We start from the raw sequence: 20,282 nt of genomic DNA, 5'->3' as shown, positions 1-20,282 counted from the left end.
GTTGCTTTTTTTGGTATACTTAATGGTAAAATTTTGGGGAATTTTCTATGTAGAAAATTATGTCATCTGGAAATAGGGATAATTTTATTTCTTCCTTCCCAATATGTCTGCTTTTTCTTTCCTTTTCTTGACTTATCGTACTGACTAGAACTTCCAGCATCATGTTGAATAAGAGTTGTGAGAACAGACATCCCTCTTTTTCCTGATATATGGAAGTATTCTGTGTGCACTATTATGTATAACATTAGCAGTAGGTATTTTGTAGATTGTCTTTATCAATTTGAGGAAGTTTCCCTCTGCCCTTTTGCTGAGAGTTATTAATCATGAATAGGTGTTTAATTTTGTCAAATGCTTGTTTTGTATCAGTTGATGTGATTTCTTTGTTAGCCTTGTAATTGATTTTTAAATATTTTTTTTTTTAAATTTTTTTAACGTTTATTTATTTTTGAGACAGAGAGAGACAAAGCATGAACGGGGGAGGGTCAGAGAGAGGGACACACAGAATTTGAAACAGGCTCCAGGCTCTGAGCCGTCAGCCCAGAGCCCGACGCGGGGCTCGAACTCACGGACCGCGAGATCGTGACCTGGGCCGAAGTCGGCCGCTTAACCGACTGAGCCACCCAGGTGTCCCTGATTTTTAAATATTGAACCAGCCTTGCATTCCTGGAACAAATCCCACTTGGTCATGGTTATAAATCTTTTTATATATTGCTTACTTCTGTATGCTAATATTTTCTTAAGGATTTTTGACTCGATATTCATAAAGGTATTTGTCTTTAATTTTCATTTATGCTCAATTTGTCTGGTTTTGGTATCTAGGTAATGCTAGCTTTATGAAATGAATTTGAAAGTGTTCCCTCATCTTTTGTTTTCTGGAAGAGAGTCTATAGAATTAGAGTTAATTCTTAAAGTGTTTAGTAGAATTTTCCAGTGAAACATTTCGGGCCTGGAGATTTCTGGTAGTTTTTAAATTTTGAATTCATTTCCTTTAATAGGTATAGGGCTCTTTAAGTTTTGTACTGGGTGAGTGAGTACAGTTTGTGTATTTCAAGGAAATGGCCGCATTCATATATGTTGTTAAATTTATGTATCTAGAATTGTTCATGGTATTCCCTTATCCTTTTGATTTCTGTAGGGTTTATATTTTTTATATTGGTAATTTTTGTCTTCAGTTTCTTTGTGAGTCTTGGTAGAAGTTTGCCAATTTTATTGATCTTTTCAAAGAAACCGCTTTTTAAAAAAGTCCTCTTTTTCTGTTTTCAATTCATTGATTCCTATTTTTTAGTGTTTTTAATCCTTTTTGCTTTCAGTTTATTTTGCTCTTTCTAGGTTCTTCAGATGGGACTTAAATGTTTATTTTGAGAGAGGGAGCACTCAAGTGGGGTAGGGGCAGAGAGAAGAAGAGAGAGAATCCAAGCAGACTTAAGGCGGTCAGCGCAGAGTCTGATGTGGGGCTCAATCTCATGAACCATGAGATCATGACCTGCGCCGAAATAAAGAGTTGGATGCACAACTGACTAAGCCGCCCAGGCTCCCCTGAGACTTTTCCTTTTCTAATGTATACATTAGGTGCTATAAATGTCCCTCTTGGCTCTGCTTTAGCTGTGTCCAGCCACAAATTTTGTGTCCCTTGGACACTGGACAAGAATATGAATTGGGTAGAATCTTCTATAAATCTCAACTGGATCCTCTATATTAACACTAGGGTCTGTTAGATTGATGGTATTTAGAGGATTTTTTTGTCTAGTTCTTTTTGTTGTTTGTTTTTGTCTAGTTCTGTCAATTGTGAGATGAGTTCTGAAGTATCAGCATAATTGTAGATTTTTCTATTGTCCTTTCAGTTCTATCAGTTTTTGCTTAAAATATTTTTTAGTTCTTTCATTTTGTGGATGCATGTTTAGAATTGCTATGTCTTCTCCTTTATCATTACATAATGTCACTTTCTCTAGTAAATTTATTTTCTCTGAAATCAACTTTATCTGGTATTAGTCACCCTTGCTTTCCTTTTGTTAAGGTTTACATGACGTATATTTTCCCATCCTTTTCTTTTCAGCCTGCTTGTATTGTTATTGCTTTATTTAGTAGAGTTTTTAAAAATCTAAATGAAGACTACATCTGTCATGAGGATATCTTCGTGTTAGCTTTGTTGCATCTTAACTTTTGATTCTCTGATCCATTATAGTGGCTGTCCTCTTTCCCTTGTCCTCTTTCCCATTCTTCCCCGTCCAGTTTCACTTGCTTTTGATTGTCATAAAAGTGTTGATGACACAGGGCCAGATACAGAGCACTATTAGATATCTTCTAGATTGACATTAGTCCACAATAATTGTTTTCTGGATACTTCTGCAGAACGTGGTTTCAATCATTTTTATTCTTCATGTCAGAAACTGAAAAAATATTTCCTCTAGTTTGGTATCTTACTAATAACTACATATATTTTGATAGGTCTGATAATTTTGGTATGTTTTTTCACTTTTGCAATATTTTATTACCTTTCTTGGTTTCATTTTACCTTTTTAAAAAATATTTCCAGGAAATCCACTTACCCAGGATATATTGAACCTCTATCTGGAACCAGATGGAACAAGAAGGCTGCTGAACTATTTGCTTGATAATTTGGCAGGTACTGCAAAAAGAAGTAAGTGGTCATTTGCTTAAATGATTTTTTTAAGAAGATGTGTAAGAATATTACTTAATTTTGTGTTTATATTCAACTAGTTTCAACAGAACAGCCACCTCCAAGATCTTGGATTATGTTACAAGAACCGGACAGAACAAGGCCAACTGGTTGGTAGCCTTATATTTTTTTAACTTATTTTTACTTGATATTACATATCTAACAGTGTTGTTGGCATTCTTTAGATTATGGGCTGTGTTACATTTGTATGCTTGAGATTGATTTGGCTTGGGAGATCATAATAAAGACTTAATTATTGCTTACCTGACCTTTGTAATATGCTGTAGGTCTGCTGTAGAGCAATGCTTCTCAACCTCAGGCATTTTTATCCCTTGGGGGACAGTTAGCAATGTCTGGAGACATTTTTTGATTGTCACAAATAGGGGAAGTGCTACTGACGTCTCATGGTTAGAGATCAGAGATGCTGCTGAGCATGCTACAGTGCACAGCACAGCCCCCCACAGCAAAGAATTTACCCACCCGTAACGTTAGTGATGCCATTGTTAAGAAATTATGTTGAAAAGATGCCTTTGCACACTATTTTTTTTTAATTTTTTTAAATGTTTATTCATTTTTTGAGAGAGAGAGGAATGGGGGGAGGGGCAGAGAGAGAGGGAGACACAGAATCCAAAGCAGGCTCCAGGCTCTAAGCTGTCAGCACAGAGCCAAACATGGGGCTCGAACTCACGAACCGTGAGATCATGACCTGAGCTGTAGTCAGACAGCCACCCAGGCGCCCCAGCTTGCACACTATTTTTTAATTGGGCTGTAAAGAATTGATCAGACTCATTTGTTATAATAAATATACCAAAATCTTTATATTGGAAGTTTTCAAACCCTATTATGTTCCAAATGTATTTGATACTACAGAATTGTAAGACAGCTAAAGCACTTACTTGAGAGAGAAATTGAACTAATGACCCCTAATTTCCTTTTAACTTAAATTGTATGAAAATAGTTTGGGAATTACATGATGTGTATAATAGGATTTAGTCTATGATACCTTTTCCTTTTGTGTGAATTAATAATAGTTGTTCTTTAAAAGAAAATAAGCCATGCCTATTAAGAGGATTGTCAGTTTTCCACGTTGTACATTAGCAGTTAGCAAAGTGGTAGGGGGAGTATAGAAATGAGGAGCCCTGGTCTTACAGACCAAGGGACTCAAGATCTTAGTCTTTTAGCTTTGAGCCTTCTGTGGTATCTCTGTAGCATTAGATAACACATTGTGTTATAATTTGTTCACCTATCTGACCTTCCTTCCTTATCCAACTTATATCCGCTATGTCTGGCAGATAGTAGCTTTTCAATGAATATATATTGAATGAATAAAGTCAGCCTTAGCATTTAAGTGAAAACTATTGATATTAATTATGTTTTTTTTCTGCCACGTGTGTGAATAAGTAAAGTTATCTTTCCTACAGCCTTGTTTTCTGTCATGTGCTATAATGTTCTTTGTGATAAATATGCGACCCGGCAGTTATACGGCTACTGTCCATCTTGGGCACTAAATTGGGACTACAGGAAAAAGGCCATTATTCAAGAAATTTTGAACTGCAATGCTGATATCATAAGTCTTCAGGTAAGTCATCGGAACAGTGTTTAAATTGCACAGATGCCCCAGTGTTGATAAGCAAGGAGCAAAATGGGAATGCATTACCCTGACACATTTAAAGTTCCAGCTTTAGCACTTCTTAAAGTATTGGCTTTTTCTGTTTTTAGTGAATCCTGGAACATTCACTACCTGCTTCATTTAGCTGCGCTGTGCTGCCACATTAAGCAAATAGGTTATTTTGGGTTTTAGGCATTTGCTTTGACAGTTAAAATATTCATCTTTCCCTCTCAAATGCCCTTGCACACTATTTTTTAATTGGGTGGCAAATATTATTGAAACTGTGGCATTGTCAAGGTATGGTTTTGCTTTACCATCAGCAGTAATAGAGGAATTAGGACATGGTGGAAAGAGCGTTGAACCTGATGCACAGTAACTTTGTGGTCTCAGTCCTCTTCTGATAATTCATATGACCTTGGGCAAGTCACTTTCTCCCTGTGGTCTGAAAGTATGATCTGTGATGTTCCTTCTACCTCTGTTGATTCTTGTTCCCCATCTATTATAAAACATAAGAAAATATACACACATGGAGGTGTATGTCTTTCCATTATTTACTCCTAAGCAATAGGATACCAGCAGGTATCTATAAAATGACAAGTAGGGTTTCAGATAAAATATGTTGGAAAGATGTTATGTTCCTCATTGTGCATAGCAGTCCTTTGAAATTATTTGAGCCCCTCAAACTGTACACATAAAGTTAATGCGTAGGACTGATTTTTTGTCTTATGAAATAACTTTGCCATTTACAATTTTTCAGGAGGTTGAAACAGAACAGTATTACAGTTTTTTTCTGGTAGAACTGAAAGAACGTGGCTATAATGGATTCTTTAGTCCTAAATCTAGAGCTAGGACAATGTCAGAACAAGAAAGAAAACATGTCGATGGCTGTGCAATATTCTTCAAGACGGAAAAGTAAGTTCTCTTACATTTAAAAAAGAAAATTTTCTCAGTATTTGCAGGGAGTCAAGGGTGTGGAAATTAGTCGACAAATAAGAGAATGAAGCATTGTTGTTATCGCTCAGTAAAACAGTACTCTTCAATAGTTTTGTTTTAAATCATCAGAAATAATCTTGTTTTGGAGACTTGTTGAAAGTGCTGCTGTTTCTTCAGGTGTTTACTAGGGTTTAACTCCAATTGTTAATTGAAACTTCTTGTAATTAACATTCCCTCTAGGATGGTAGAGGGATTCTTAAACCCAGATTTTGGAAAAGATTTATTTAAAAATTACAAGATGGACTATTCCAACATGAAACTTACACAGAAGATGACTACCTTATCTTACATTGTAAAAGTATTTCAAGATGTTATTTGTATCAGTAACAGACGAAGAATAACTTGAAACAGATGTGGGAAGCTTGGTGTTAAGTGTGGACGATTTTCCATAATGTGATTTACTTGCCATTGTATTTGTTCAGGAAGTTCGGGAAAACTGCATTTCCCACAAAGCTAATACTTTGGTATTCCCAATTCTATGTTTGTGTGTGTGTTTTTGTTTGTGTTTTAGATTTACTTTGGTTCAGAAACACACTGTTGAATTTAATCAGCTAGCAATGGCAAATTCAGAAGGGTCTGAAGCCATGCTGAACAGAGTCATGACAAAAGATAACATTGGAGTTGCAGTACTGCTAGAACTTCGAAAGGAATTGATTGAAATGTCATGTGAGTGACCTTTTCACTTCCTGTAAAATTGACCTCCAAAATCTGATAGAAAGCAGAAAATTTGTTACATATTAATAGTCTTGTCTAACACCTGAAGAAACTCAGTGAGAATTTAAGTCCTTTCTAAAATATCCTATCCCTTTCTCTCTACCACAAAGCTTAAGATTGAGAAAGCAGTGCCCAGAAAAGTATTCCAAATTTTGAAAGGCATAAAACCAGAGGAGAAAATGGGTGTTTTTGCTCCCCACTATTTTTCACACAAAAACAATGTTGAAGTAAATATTAGTTAAAATAACTGCTCAGAGAGAAGAACTCCATACAGTCCCGTAATTTCTTAACAGCAAGGATACTCTGTAAGCTAACTTCTCTTCCTGACCTACTTGTAATCATTACTTTAAATGTCTTGCGTTTTGGATAAATGGACCACTTATTTCAAATTAAAAGTATATTTAGAGTGACCATCGTGCTGAGAACTGGAAGTTCTGTCACTTGAGGAACAGTTGGAACTAGAGATACTTAACCTGAAGAGTCAAAAATGAAGATGGAACTTGGTGACTGTATTAAACATATCTAGGAAAAAAGGCTGTAGATTTGATTTTGTGAGACTCACTTTAGGACATCTTGATGAAGCTAGAAGTTTCAAGGAGATAGCTGTTTTGGCGGAGATATAGAATGGGCTTTGTTCAAGTAGTGAATGCCCTCTACTCAAGAGTATTTACCCAGAGGCTATTCACCCAGAGGCATAGATGACTGCTTCTCAGGTTTGTGGTCCTGTTGATTGATTTAGTTGTCGGGAGATTGTTAGGTAAATTTTAGGGTCCTTTTTTGTTTGGAAACTGTAGAATCCTTTAAGAATCCTGTAAGAATATATGGGCTGATGGGCGGGTTTTGTCTATCTGTTTCTTTTCTTTTTATCTAATATAGCTGGAAAGCCCCATCTTGGAACAGAAAAACAACTTATTCTTGTGGCTAATGCTCATATGCATTGGGACCCTGAATACTCTGATGTGAAGTTGGTTCAAACTATGATGTTCCTCTCAGAAGTGAAGAACATTATTGATAAAGCCTCACGAAACCTCCAGTCCAGTGTATTGGGAGAATTTGGAACTATTCCACTGGTGTTATGTGCAGATCTTAATTCTTTGCCAGATTCTGGTAAGAAAAGTTCTTTTATATAGAATGCTTTTTTGACTTAAAATGTTTTTGTAAGGTATCATTTCTGATAATCCCAAATTTAGTCAAAATGAATATTCAGTTTGTAACGTCAACTATGAATCAGGTTTAACATATTTTGTGTGCAAATAGGGAGACTATTTTAAAAATGAGATGAAAACCTAAGAAGGAAGGACATTAATCATCTTCGATAAACACGTGGTTGATAACTTGAAAGTATGTGTGATTAGATTTCCATATCCCCAGGTGACATATAATCCAGACTCTGAGAAGGTTATTAAGACCACTTCTTTGGGATTCCAGCATGTAGTAATACAAACCAGTTTAAATTGGATATTTACAGGATTTCCGTTTTGGTGGGCTTGATTAGAAAAAATAATCCTTATGGGTGCTGGGTGGCTCAGCTGGTTAAGTGTCTGACTTTGACTCAGGTCCATGATCTCGCGGTTTGTGGGTTCAAGCCCCGTGTTGGTCTCTGTGCTGACAGCTCAGAGCTTGGAGCTTGCTTCGGATTCTGTGTCTCTTTCTCTCTCTGCCCTTCCCCCACTTGTGCTTTGTCTCTCTCTGTCTCTTAATAATAAATAAATGTTAAAAAAATTTTTTTTAATATAAAAAAAATAATAATAAACCTTAGGTGGAAATTGAGATCCTTTATTTACACAGATCGGGCAAGTGATTTGAACAACAACAACAAAAAAAAAACAAAACAAAAAACAGGGACTTGATTTTTATTACAAAGCAGAAGAATACAAAAAGGCTTATTTCTGAATACTTTTCCATTAGATAGTACAGTGAACAAGCCGTAGTTCTTATAATATCAAACTAAGTACTTATTCCTTTTTATATTTCAGCTCCTCCTTGATTATAGTCTCTCATTCACACAAAATACTTTCCCTGGCACTTGTGTATGTGTGTAAGCATGCATGCACACACATACGTCCACTTGGGTTGGTTCAGTTCACTAGTACATCACTGCCATCACGATACATGGGAGCTGTAACTATGTTAAAATTCATTTTCAGGGCAAGTAAAGGTAGCTGAGGTTCATAATTCTTTAGTCCATCTCATCAAGCTATCTGGGCATTACAGCTGCTAAAGCAGTTGACAACTATTCTCTAGTAGTTGCTGTATGTGTGTTCTGCATTCTGTTTAGCTACAAAGTATCTGAGGGGCAAAGGGAGACTCTAGTCAAATAATACATAGTAAGTCTCATTTCAGTGTTAAAAATAGTGGCAGATGCATGGGGAAGTGTCCAGCCTTGTTAACTAATGAAATGCAAAGTAAAAACTATTTGTAGAGCCCATCTAACCGGTGGCATTCTCTTATGTAGTGGGCAGTATGTATAATGGCACATTAATCCTAATCTTGGGATTTTATACCAAGTAAATAATTCAGCATAAGCAGAAACCTACATACTAAGATGTTGATTATGGTATTAATTCTTTTTAAAAAGTAGAAACAACCTGAAGTTTTTTAAGAAATAAGGAACTGGTTTAACAAATATGAAACACCAGGGCAGTTGTATTAAGCAGCCATTAAAAAAATGGTGATCGAAAAGACACGAGTTCATGTGCCACAGCAAAGTATAAAATATGCAGTATACTACGATCAAAACCATGTAAAAATGGATTTAGATAGGTTCTAGGAGACGTAAAACAACCAACCAAACATTTTAGAAAGGAGGAACGTGCTGTTTAAAGTATTTACTGTTACATTATAGTTTTGTACACTGCATATTCTACTTGACAGTGAGCAAAGGACCTGTATCTTCATTATAGGTGTTGTGGAATACTTGAGTACCGGTGGAGTAGAAACAAATCATAAAGATTTTAAGGAACTGAGATATAATGAGAGTCTTACAAACTTCAGCTGTAATGGGAAAAACGGGACAACCAATGGAAGGATCACTCATGGTTTCAAGTTGAAGAGTGCCTACGAGAGCGGTCTGATGCCTTACACAAATTACACGTTCGATTTCAAGGTGACTTTTGAGATTGAGAAACTTTTCAAACCTCCAGTTTTTTTGGAGAGTCTTGTAACTTTATTATGTCTTTAAAATGTGGATGTGTAGGGGTGCCTGGGTGGTTCAGTCGGTTGAGTGTCCGACTCTTGATTTTGACTCAGGTCATGATCCCAAGGTCGTGGGATCTAGCCCCACGTTGGTCTCCTTGCTGAGTGTGGAGCCTGCTTGGGATTCTGTCTCCCTTTCCTCTGTGCTACCGCCCTCCCCGCAACCACTCATGTGCACACATGCGTGCGCTTTCTCTTTGAACACAAGTGTGGGTGTGTGTTCAGACTGGAAGCAAGCCATCTTGAATCACTTCACAGCAGTGTTCTCTTATCACTCTTCTGTGGAATTTGATGTGATCTGTGTCCCATTCCTACTTGAGAGGTACTTGATAGAATCATTTCCAGGGTGAGAAGTCATATGAAATAATGATAGTAAATCCTGAGTTAACTGTTACTGTTTTGGGGCAGATACATTTCTTATATGCTCAGCTGTTCGGAAAGTGCTGTGTAGTATCTAATTTGGTGTCAGCTGGAGTGGCATATTTCATCTCTCATATTATAATTTAAGTGAAACTGTACTCCTCAAGTGCCAAAATGTGTTTTATATTAGCCATTTTAAAATACATCTTCTATTTATTTCATACACAGTTAACGGCTTACAATATGGAGCCTTGCCTTAGAGCTTCTCCTCATTTTTAATATCAGTGATTGTTGGGGCGCCTGGATGGCTCAGTTGGTTAAGTGTCCGACTTCGGCTCAGGTCATGATCTCGCGGTCTGTGAGTTCGAGCCCCACGTTGGGCTCTGTGCTGACCGCTCAAAGCCTGGAGCCTGTTTCAGATTCTGTGTCTTCCTCTCTCTCTGATCCTCCCCCGTTCATGCTCTCTCTCTGTCTCAAAAATAAATAAATGTTAAAAAAAATTTTTAAAAAATGATAATATTGGTGATTGTTTAGGACTTGCATTCATCTGTCCTTTTTAACCATCTTTTGAATTTCTGCTCTCCTAAATCTTAGTTTTCCATTTCTAACCTCCTGGAAAAATAATCATTCAGATTAGATTATGTGTTAGAGTGAAAATACTAGCGTTAGCTGGTTCTTAATTTTAGAGGGGGAACGCTGTTTAGACTTAGAGTTTGAAATCTTTTTAATTTGACTTTGGAGGAGCCACAGTACTGTAGATAATGATTTAACCCTGGGAACAAATGAGTGTGTCCGGTTGAAGAGAGGCTAGAGGAGACTCTGGGGAAAATGAACATGTGAACAACAGAAGAGTAATCAGAGAGAGGAAGAAAACCAGGGCAGTGTAGGAGCCTACCTGACAAGGAAAGAAGGCCTTTCTAGGGAAAGAGGAGTGTGCTTTGTGCTTCAGAAAGATGTTGGTGAAAGATGCTTCACTGGAGAGCTAGGCACAGAGACTGGAATGTGGTGAGTTGAAGAATGAGGTGATTGATAGTGAAAACCAATTTTTTAGATTTTTGTTTTAAAGAGGAGGTGAGGAGGGCACCTTCGTGGCTCAGTCAGTTAAGCATCAATTTAGACTCAGGTCATGATCTCACGGTTCATGAGTTCAAGCCCCATGTCGGGCTCTATGCTGACAGCTCAGAGCCTGGAGCCTGCTTTGGATTCTGTGTCTCCCCCCCCACCCACCCACCCACCCACTCATGCTCTGTCTCTCTCAAAAATGAATAAACATTTTTAAAAGATGTAAAGAGGAGGCGAGGCTGATAACCAAAAGGTGGGAGAGATAGGGATTTTTTCTCTCTTGTTCCTGTTGCTGATACAGAGATAGGAAGACACCTGAATGTGCTTAAATAGTTTTGGCTGAAACCATGTTGAGGAGAGGCTCAAGTTACAGGGAGGAGAGGGCAAATAGACGCCAGGTGCTGTGCTGGGTGCTGCTGAGGATGTGAAAGGCAGAGATGGCCCTGCCCTCATGGAGTTGCCAGTCTGATGGGAGAGGCAGGTCTCAACCAAGCAGATGAGTGTGTAGTTACACCTGGGGTACGCCTTAGCAAGAGAATAAACTTGGAGGTGGTAGCAGGTATTAAGTGGGTGAGGGCAGGATTCAGGAAGGTCTTTGGAAGGTGAACTCAACATGCGAAGGCTGAGAAGAAATGAACCAACTGACGTGTAGAAAGAAGAAAGTGTTCCAGGCAGAAGGAACAGTATATGTGGAGGCCCTGGGGCAAGAAAGAGCTTGGCATCTTCAAGGAATGTCTTCCCCACCCCCACCCGGAAAAAAGAAGGCTAGTGTGGTGATAGGGTAGTGAGCCTAGGAAAATATTACAAATCAAGTTAGGGCAGAGAAGCAGAGGCCATACCACGAAGGATCCTGTAGGTCTCATTAAAGATTCTAAAAAGTCCAGAAAGGAGGAAGAATGCATGATTATTATTCCTACCTAAACTGTCTTCATTCTGCTAGATTGGACATTTGGGGGACAATTTGGTTTATGTCTTCCTACCTCTCACACGCCAGCCACTTTCTTTGTTTACCAAACATGACTGTAAGGGTATGTCTTGAAAGCTCTCAGTGTTTCAGTATTCTCTTATATGAGGCTGTGTCTTTTTTTCCTTCTGTTTTTCAGGGTATAATTGACTACATCTTCTATTCTAAACCTCAACTGAACACTTTAGGCATCCTGGGACCTCTGGACCACCACTGGCTAGTTGAGAATAACATCAGCGGCTGCCCACATCCACTCATCCCCTCCGACCACTTCTCACTTTTTGCACAACTGGAGCTCTTACTGCCTTTCCTGCCCCAAGTCAACGGCATTCACCTCCCTGGCAGGAGGTAGTCAAGTACCTTCAGAGGACAACCTCAATTTCACTTGTAAACTCATAAAATCTGAATGTGGGGGAGTGAGGTATGGCCACCAGGGTTTTGTTTTGTTGTTTTCTTTTCCTTGAGGATTTGAATTTTCGATCTTGATTATTTGATAAGGATATCGTATGAAAGCCAGGTGCTAGCAACAGACAAATTCTGAGCCCAATATGCTTTATATACTGTTAGACAGGGATCGGTGTGTTTACACCTATCTTTAATTTGTTACAAGTAATTTTCCTGTTTCTTCTATCCAATGTAATATTTTCATGCCTTGAAATAGGAAAATGTTTGAACAGCATATTCTCTTTGCACAGAAATCTGTAGCACTACTTTTTTGAGGCCAGTAATAACATCCAGAGACCATTCTTCCATACTCTACTCCCTCCCTTTTCAGACTTGTTTGTAAAATAGAGACTTTGAATTTAGCCTTTATGATTGTATATGATCCACAGAAGACCTGATTTATGAAATTTTGTACTAAAAATTCAGATTTGGAAATGATTGTATTGTAAACTAAGGCTAAGTTTTTTTACTGTTTCATGTGTTATAAAGGCCAGCTTGTAAAAGAAGTTGCAACAGACTTTCTCTGCTGATGATTTGCACTGTTAGGGTTTTGTTAGCCCTTTTGTACTACTTTATTTTTAAACTGAGAACATTGCTCTTTAAATCTAAATCTGCTTAAAGCTTTGGACATTTTCTCAGACCAGAGGCAACTTATTCATGAATTCCTGGGTTTTTACAAAAACTATCTACCAGGACAGATAAGCTGAGCAGTGAATGATCTGTAGGCATTTATGGACTGAATGTAATGGTTGATATATGTACATTCTGATATTTTTTAATCTTTAACTTTTTTAAGTTAAAAAATTCCAGCTGCTTGGATACAGCTTCTTAACTCCTTTTTGAGACACTTCCTGTCCTATCTCCACTGTGCCTGCCTAAATTTGTTCTCACCAAGCACTGCCTGTGCATGCAGAGAAAATCTGTGCATCCTCTTTTATATTTTTTAAATACTGTTTTAACATTTGTGGGAATTTTATGAAAATGCTTTTGTATGAGCTGTGGCTTTTTTTCCATTGTGAAGCATTGAATATCCCATTTTGGAACATGTTCATAGGGTGGGTCCCTGGGTCTTTGCTCACCAGACCCAAGCACTGCTTCTTGGTGTCTGTCATTGCACAGTGCTGTTCGTCACCCAGAATACTACTATCATGTGAATTCTTTTTGTTTTCCATGTGTTTTTTTTTAATCATTCCTTTTTAAAAAAAAAAAAAAGAAAATAATTTTCCATTTATGAAACAGTATAAATGAGATGTATTTTCAAAACAGGTCCCTACGACAATTCTTCAGATCATTTATAAAGTGACTGAGTCATTTTAGTAGGTCAACCGAGATAAAGGTTCTGTTGTACCCTGTATTTTGCCCATAGTGCCAGTAGTAGATTAGAGATTAAAGCCAGCTTAACTTTGCAAAGGTAACTTGTATGTATTCTGTTCTCATTCATTCATTCTCTCAAAAGTCAAATGAATTCAGAGGGAACGTGGTCTAACTGCTTTTGTTTCAACTGCAGGCAGGGGAGCAAAAGGACACCATGTGAGCATTAAGAAAAAACGTTGAGATGTTCTTAATTTTTATACAGAGAATGAGTCATTTTGGATAATGACTTAAAATTTTATGAAAAATATTCAGCACTTAAATGTGCTTATTCTGTTTTTAAGAGAAAATAAAATTACATGCTGTTTAAATAAATGATTTTTTTTTCTTTTTTAAAGAATTTTCCAAAAGGTGTTGATCTTGAATCTTTGTCTGGGACCTGGTTTTTCCTTTGAGGGTTTTAAAGATTTTGTTGTGATGACTTTTTATTTTTTGCTTTTTGTTTTAAGTTGTGCTGACACCAAACACATCCAGTTTATAATCAGTACATTGGAAAGCTGGTATTACTGATGTAGAACCAATGCATAACTTTTTATGGGGTTTTTGTTTTGTTTTGTTTTATTTTTTTGTAAAGTGTGAATAAAAGGTGTGTTTACTCATTTTTCCTAAACACTGTGTTGGTAACGTGCATCATGACAATTTCCAGCGAGGGCGAGCTGGAGCTGGTTGGACTGATGAGGCAAGGGAACTGCTTTTCCTATGATCTGCATTACGTGAGAACAGGTCCAGAGAGCTTTATGGACAGGGGAGGGGAGAAGCACTTACTCATTTGTATTTGTTAACAGAGGATGTATTCTTTTTGTAGATGCTGGAACTAGAGTGCACTTGTTAGATGCTAAAGGTTTGAGCTTTACACAAAATGTTTTCATCTGTATTTGTTATTGTCTACAATATATTCGAATTTGGGGGCAGCATAGTAAGATATGAGGGCCTGTTGTGTCTCAACTATTTGTTCTTGCCTCTTCTGGGCACACTGCATTCTGTGGGCCAGTTTGAACAGCTTCTCCATCTAGTGATAAATTGAACTAAGGGTGTAGATTTACAAGTGTCACCTTCAAAAGAGAAAGAAATATTTTGGGTCCGTAGGGACTGAACAGTCACACCAAAATAGACTGATAACTTTTGTTAAGCAAAGTTTTGTGTTTTAAATCTTTTCTGTGTCCTGAGTAATTTCCAATAATCCATACTCCTTAAAATGCAATAAAAATTAGTATGTTTTCACAGTATAGACTTTTTTCAAAATTCTGTAACACATATATTTAACGTGGTGTTGCCATAATGTAATTTCAGTGTTCTTGCTGGATAAATCCATTTTATGAATGTTTTACAGAGAATTTTGGGATATGTTTTCTGTTTTTACTGATCAGAAATTTGGAGGCACTCAATTCCTTGTTGTAAATCTCTTGAAGTACATTTTACCGTATTACTGGTAATTATTTATGCTTTGAGAATTTAAATAATGTTCATCAAAATTAACTTATGGCATAATTTAAACTAAAGTTGTAGAAATTGTTGATTGAAACTTCAGTAGTTCTAGAAGACAGGCAAGGAACATCTCCAAGAAATGTGTTTTCATTCTTGATTTGGTGACAGCCAGGAAAACTTATTTTGAGTTAGCACTTTGAAACCTAAGGACATTATTAAATTGGGTGGAATGCACTTCTAAATGTTGAAATTAAAATTTCAAAGCTTTTCTAAGATTCAAGCTTTCAGTGACAAATTCCAGTTGTAGTATTCCATTTTTTACTATTTCAATTCATGGAATTCGTTTCCATAGTGACTTCTAAGGTCTTGGGGTCATGTCATCTGTAAGACAAAAGCCAACCTAGGCAAAGCAATTACAGCAGTTTGTTCTTTTAATGAACTTATCAGAGTATTCCATACAAATGCTGCAGATAATTCAAACAACACCTTTAGCAAGTGTCTCTCCCCTACTCAGAAACAGTATTTTAAGATGTTCACTTGGCTCTTCTTTTGGGTTACATAAAGTTTAATAACCGGTATGTTGAAGTAGCGTCTAAAATAGAAGATCTAGTCTTTATTCACAGTACATTATCTTGTGTAATATGCACTGGGCTAATTTGTGTTTACCGTTCATGTAACAGAACCCAGCACATTATCTGCACTAAGCTTGAAGAATGTCACATTTGCCTAGGCAGCTCTTTGATAAGGGTCATGGGAAACTGAATATGTACCTATGGACTGGTGGTAACAAGGGCTTTTACTGTTCTTTTCAGTGGAACCTTCTTGGTCAAATTGTAACTAGCTAGTATTATATTTATATACAGGGTCTCTTTTCTTTACTGATGTATTTTCCTACTCATAGCCAACCAATAAATTCAATATCTGTTTCAAATATCTTAAAAGTGTAATTTGTATAGCTGTAGTACTGAGGTTTGAGAAGAATAAGTGTTAGCAGACCATATGATTAAAATTCTGAGTCGTCTGGGACAGGGTTGTAAGTCATCCTCTGAAAGGGTGAGTGAATGGGCCGTGATATGGGAGACCATGTACTGACTGTGTTTTCTGTATAACACTCCTATCTTTGCCAAAGTTCAGTTTGATATTTGGGCAACTGATGGTCCATTTGCATTTAGGAATTTTGTTGTTGTTGTTACCAATATACCTCGTTCAATATAAGAATTAGGCTCATGTGTCTTCCGTCTTTTTTGGAAGGAGTTTGACGTATTTTAAATAAATGCTTTTAAACACGGTAACAAACATTGTGTTGGTGGGGTTATACTAATTCATTAGATGTTTTGCTTTTCATGTGCGTTATTTTATTGTATATATAAGCTTTAAAGATGGGATTTCCCAACTCTTCAGAAAAAGCCCATTTGCTTTTTGGAAACTACTTCGAACACTTGTGAGTTTTTATGTATGCTAGGAAAAGTCCTTTAAAATCAGATGACAATGAGCATTTGCCAAGACTGTCCGGTTTTTAAAGTAGGCATTTTCTACTTAATCCTTAATATGTAATTTTGTCTCTATAACAGAAAAGTCTTGTTCCTCGTAACTGTCAAGAAGTAAGTGTAAAAAAGTAAATGAAGTATTATGCCCGTGTTACTTTATAAATTCTAGTTTATGTTGTTATGCCCAGAATTCGTGATCCCCAAAGACCACTAGGGAGCCGAGTCCGATGCAAAAGCAAAGAGCCTTTATTCGAGCTAGCTCCAGCTCAATCCCCTACCTGCACCGACGCAGCGGTGAGATACCAGGGAAAGAGAGCGAGTTTCAAAAGCACAAAGGTTTTATAGGGGTCTAGGGGCAGCCGATTGGCTGGGGAAGTGGCGTGTTTTGATCAGGAAGCTTGAATGGGTGAGCGGGAGGTCACTCAAAGGGAGGAGGCGTGGTCTAGGTGAAGGACACAGAACAAGATGGAGTCGGTTGGCGTAGGCCCGCCCTTTCAATGTTCTTTAGAGGAACCAACTACCTAAGGGAACATGAAGTGAAATATATTTAGAATAAAGCTTTTTGGGTTCTAGGTAACATGTATATATGGAGAATTCCCAATTTGGGGTGTTATTTAGGTATTCACATTTTAATTGATTTTAGAATAAGCTTTCACGGGCACCTGGGTGGCTCAGTTGGTTATGTGTCCCTCTCTAGGTTTCGGTGAGTTCCAGCTGCACGTGGGGGCTATAGACTGACAGTGCAGAACTACTTGGGGAATTCTCTCTCCCTCTCTCTCTGCCCCTCCCCCCATATCTCTCAAAATATAAATAAACATAAAAAAATAAGCTTTCACAAGTACTGTAAAGACAACTTTAGTAAACATTATGTGTTAGAAGAATCATACAGAAGATAGTTTTTACTAGAATTTTACGAGAGGTTGAGAAACATTTCTCTAAGTTAATTTCTTCCAAATAAAAAACATAAAATGTTCAAAGTGGATTGCTCTCCAAATGACTCTAACTGACCAGTCTGTAGGAACTGGGAAAACTAGTGGATTACAAGGTGGATTGTGAACCAGTTTTCTGTGGTTTCTTTAGCAACATTAACATTTTTAATCAAGTAAGTAAGGAGATGTCAGTTTTTAAAAAAGCTGTTCAAATTCAAAAGCTGTTCAATTATATTGGGCCTGTCATAAGAAATTTTGCTCACTACACTAGTGTGACTCTGCAGAGGCGGGCAGGCTCAAAAGTTCTCAGGCCATCCTAGCACTCACTTTGAGTAAGCTGCAGGCCCCAAGGAGCCCATCAGCACAGCCGTGTCTTAGTTAATGTCGTATCCACCAGTCCTTCAGCCCTGTGAGTTCCGTGTCTACCCTGCATGGCAAACCCACTTGTAGTATCTATTTTGCAATTTTACGTAATTCTTGAAAACCTGGTCTGTTAAAGACTGAAAAGGAATGATGGCATGACCAAAGCTTTCCTTTTAATACTCCTGCTGATGCAGGTGGCTGGTTCTCAGGGCAGTGACATAGGTGTGAGGGGTATATGCTCAACACTGTGAGCTTTGTGAGTTAGCAGAACCTTCTCTCCTCGTTGATACGATGCTTGTTAGTGGTAACTTTGAACAGGCCTGATAGTGGGAGCCCTATGTCCATTTTGGTGAATCAGAGTTGTTCTTAATGTACTTTTCTTGGTCACCATACTCATCAATACTCATTTGAAATTTCTTCTTGTCAGACATTATGCTAAGATCGGAAATACAGATTTATCATCCCTGGTCTCTGACTTCAAGTTGCTCTTTGGTCATTATAATCCAATGTAACATGTGCTAAAGGTACACCAGGCATGGAGGGAGCAAATCTCTGTGTACATGAGCCTATGAAGTTTTCTAGAGGGGACCTTAGAGCTAGTTTTGAAGGATTAAGAACTTATTTCCCAGGTGAATAATAGCTACAATAAAACCCTTTGTGAAAGGTGCATAGTTATGAATAGAATGGATTTAGAACATGTGGGTCTTTCAGTGGGAAGTGCACTAGTGAGTGGCTGGGACACAGTAGATGCCTTTGGAACCTTGAGCCATAGGTGGTGAACTTAACTCTGTAGGTGGTGATAAAGAGCCACAGAAGGATTTTTAAGACCTTTGTTAATGTTTATTTTTGAGAGAGAGAGAGAGAGAGCAGAGGAGGGGCCGAGAGAGAGACACAGAACCTGAAGCAGGCGCAGGGCTCAAACTCACAAACCTTGGGATCATGACCCGAGCCGAAGTTGGACACTTAACTGACTGAGCCATCCAGGTGCCTCTAGAAGGGTTTTAAATAGGAGCAGCATTACCAGGCTTATGTTTTAGAAAGGCTGCTGTAGTAGTGCTATGGAGGGTGGATTAAAACAGTAAAACTAGGGGCGCCTGGGTGGCTCAGTCGGTTAAGCGTCCGACTTCAGCTCAGGTCATGATCTCACAGTTCGTGAATTCGAGCGCCGCTTTGGGCTCTGTGCTGACAGCCTGGAGCCTGCTTCAAATTCTATGTCTCCCTCCCTCTCTGCTCCTCCCCTGTTCATCCTCTGTTTCTCCTTCAAAAATAAATAAAAACATTAAAAATTTTTTAAAAAAACAGTAAAACTAGTTAACTGGCTTCTGTGGTCTGTAAGCTGAGGATGGCTTGCGGGGCAGTAAGAGAAGAGAAGAAAGAAAGGAGAATTTGAATTGTTCAGGAAATAGAATTAGGAAGAACCGTGATTTATCCCTCCTCATTTGTGGGTGAAAAGCAAGTTTTGTTCAGTCACTCCTTACTTTCATTAGACAAACCCTGACTCCATGTAAGAGACGTGTTTGCCTCAAAAGCAACCTGTTTTTTTTCCTCTACTGACCTCACCGAAACATTTACACAAAGAATTTTGTTTCTCAAGCTACGCTTTACTACATTTCGCATTATTTTTCATGCAGATTTTAGTCTGCAAAATAGATCCAGTGTGTCTCTCTGCTGAACAATTAAGTAATTAGTAGGCATTAAAAGATACTTTAAGGACCACCTGGGTGGCTCAGTCCATTGAGTGTCCTACTTCAGCTCGGGCCATGATCTCACGGTTCATGGGTTCATGGGTTCACGGGTCCTGCGTCGGTTGGGCTGACTGCTGACAGCTCAGAGCCTGGATCCTGCTTCAGATTCTGTGTCTCCTTCTCTCTCTGCCCTCCCCTGCTCGTGCTGTCTCTCTCTCTCTATTTCTCTCTCTCTCTAAAATAAACATTAAAATTTTTTTTAAGATACTTTAATACAGCAACACATAACAAATGGAAGGAATCCAAAAATTCCAAACCCAAGTAAGTATCCCCTCACACCGAGGATTAGACCTGTGTTCAGTCTGGTAGCCTCTGGCCACATGTGCCTTTTGAGTACTTGAAACATGGCTCATGTGACTGGAACTAAAATGTTTTTCTGTTAAATGAAACCCTATTGTGATAGGACCAAATTTCCCTGTATCTGATACATTGTGTAAGATATGAAACCACTGTATTGTGTTAGACATAAACACTTCACCAGTTGATGTCAAAGAACTGTTTCTGCCCTATTTTACTAACCAAAGTAACACTAAGATGTGTTTGAGTTCTTTATGCTGGCAACAGGAGTTACTGTGCCTGTGTAAATCATTAGTAATTGAGATCCCTTTGTTCATTTTAATATAAATTATTTTTCTGGTTTAAAAACTATGGTCAAATTACTAAATTTAAAGTCAGTAGTGATATAGATAGAAGTGAGCGAGTCCCAATAAAGACTAGACTAAAGTGTGTCATTGAATTTCATGATGAATGACAATTGCAATTTACTGCACCAGAGGAAAAGGAAAAACCTCTGTTAAAGAGAGAGGTAATAAAGTGAACATTAAGATACATTTTCTTCAAATACTTACTGAATTCAGTGTTCTGTTAACAGTCAAAAAAGAATAATAGATGAAATTAATCACCTGAAATGAAAGTCCCACAGAAAGGTGTTTTTCGTTTTTTTC

General features: G+C 37.8%; 1 protein-coding gene across 3 annotated transcripts in view; it reads left to right on the top strand.

Moving 5' to 3' along the window:
• CNOT6 (CCR4-NOT transcription complex subunit 6) overlaps positions 1-15,745 on the top strand; it is a 74,077-nt gene extending 58,332 nt beyond the window's left edge. For 2 of the 3 annotated variants that reach the window (XM_047866522.1, XM_047866541.1), the window contains 8 exons: positions 2,534-2,638; positions 2,719-2,787; positions 4,099-4,256; positions 5,044-5,198; positions 5,791-5,945; positions 6,870-7,100; positions 8,897-9,099; positions 11,714-15,745. In XM_047866522.1, coding sequence (XP_047722478.1) covers positions 2,534-2,638; positions 2,719-2,787; positions 4,099-4,256; positions 5,044-5,198; positions 5,791-5,945; positions 6,870-7,100; positions 8,897-9,099; positions 11,714-11,926 — 1,289 coding nt within the window. In that variant the 3' untranslated portion in view covers positions 11,927-15,745. The remainder of the gene's footprint in view (positions 1-2,533; positions 2,639-2,718; positions 2,788-4,098; positions 4,257-5,043; positions 5,199-5,790; positions 5,946-6,869; positions 7,101-8,896; positions 9,100-11,713) is intronic. The other variant, XM_047866532.1, reaches the window with a different exon arrangement.
• The last annotated feature ends 4,537 nt before the right edge of the window (positions 15,746-20,282 follow it).

This window comes from Prionailurus viverrinus, chromosome A1, assembly GCF_022837055.1.
Source record: "Prionailurus viverrinus isolate Anna chromosome A1, UM_Priviv_1.0, whole genome shotgun sequence".
NCBI classification, from domain to species: domain Eukaryota; kingdom Metazoa; phylum Chordata; class Mammalia; order Carnivora; family Felidae; genus Prionailurus; species Prionailurus viverrinus.
This window is presented reverse-complemented; position numbering and strand designations above follow the sequence as displayed.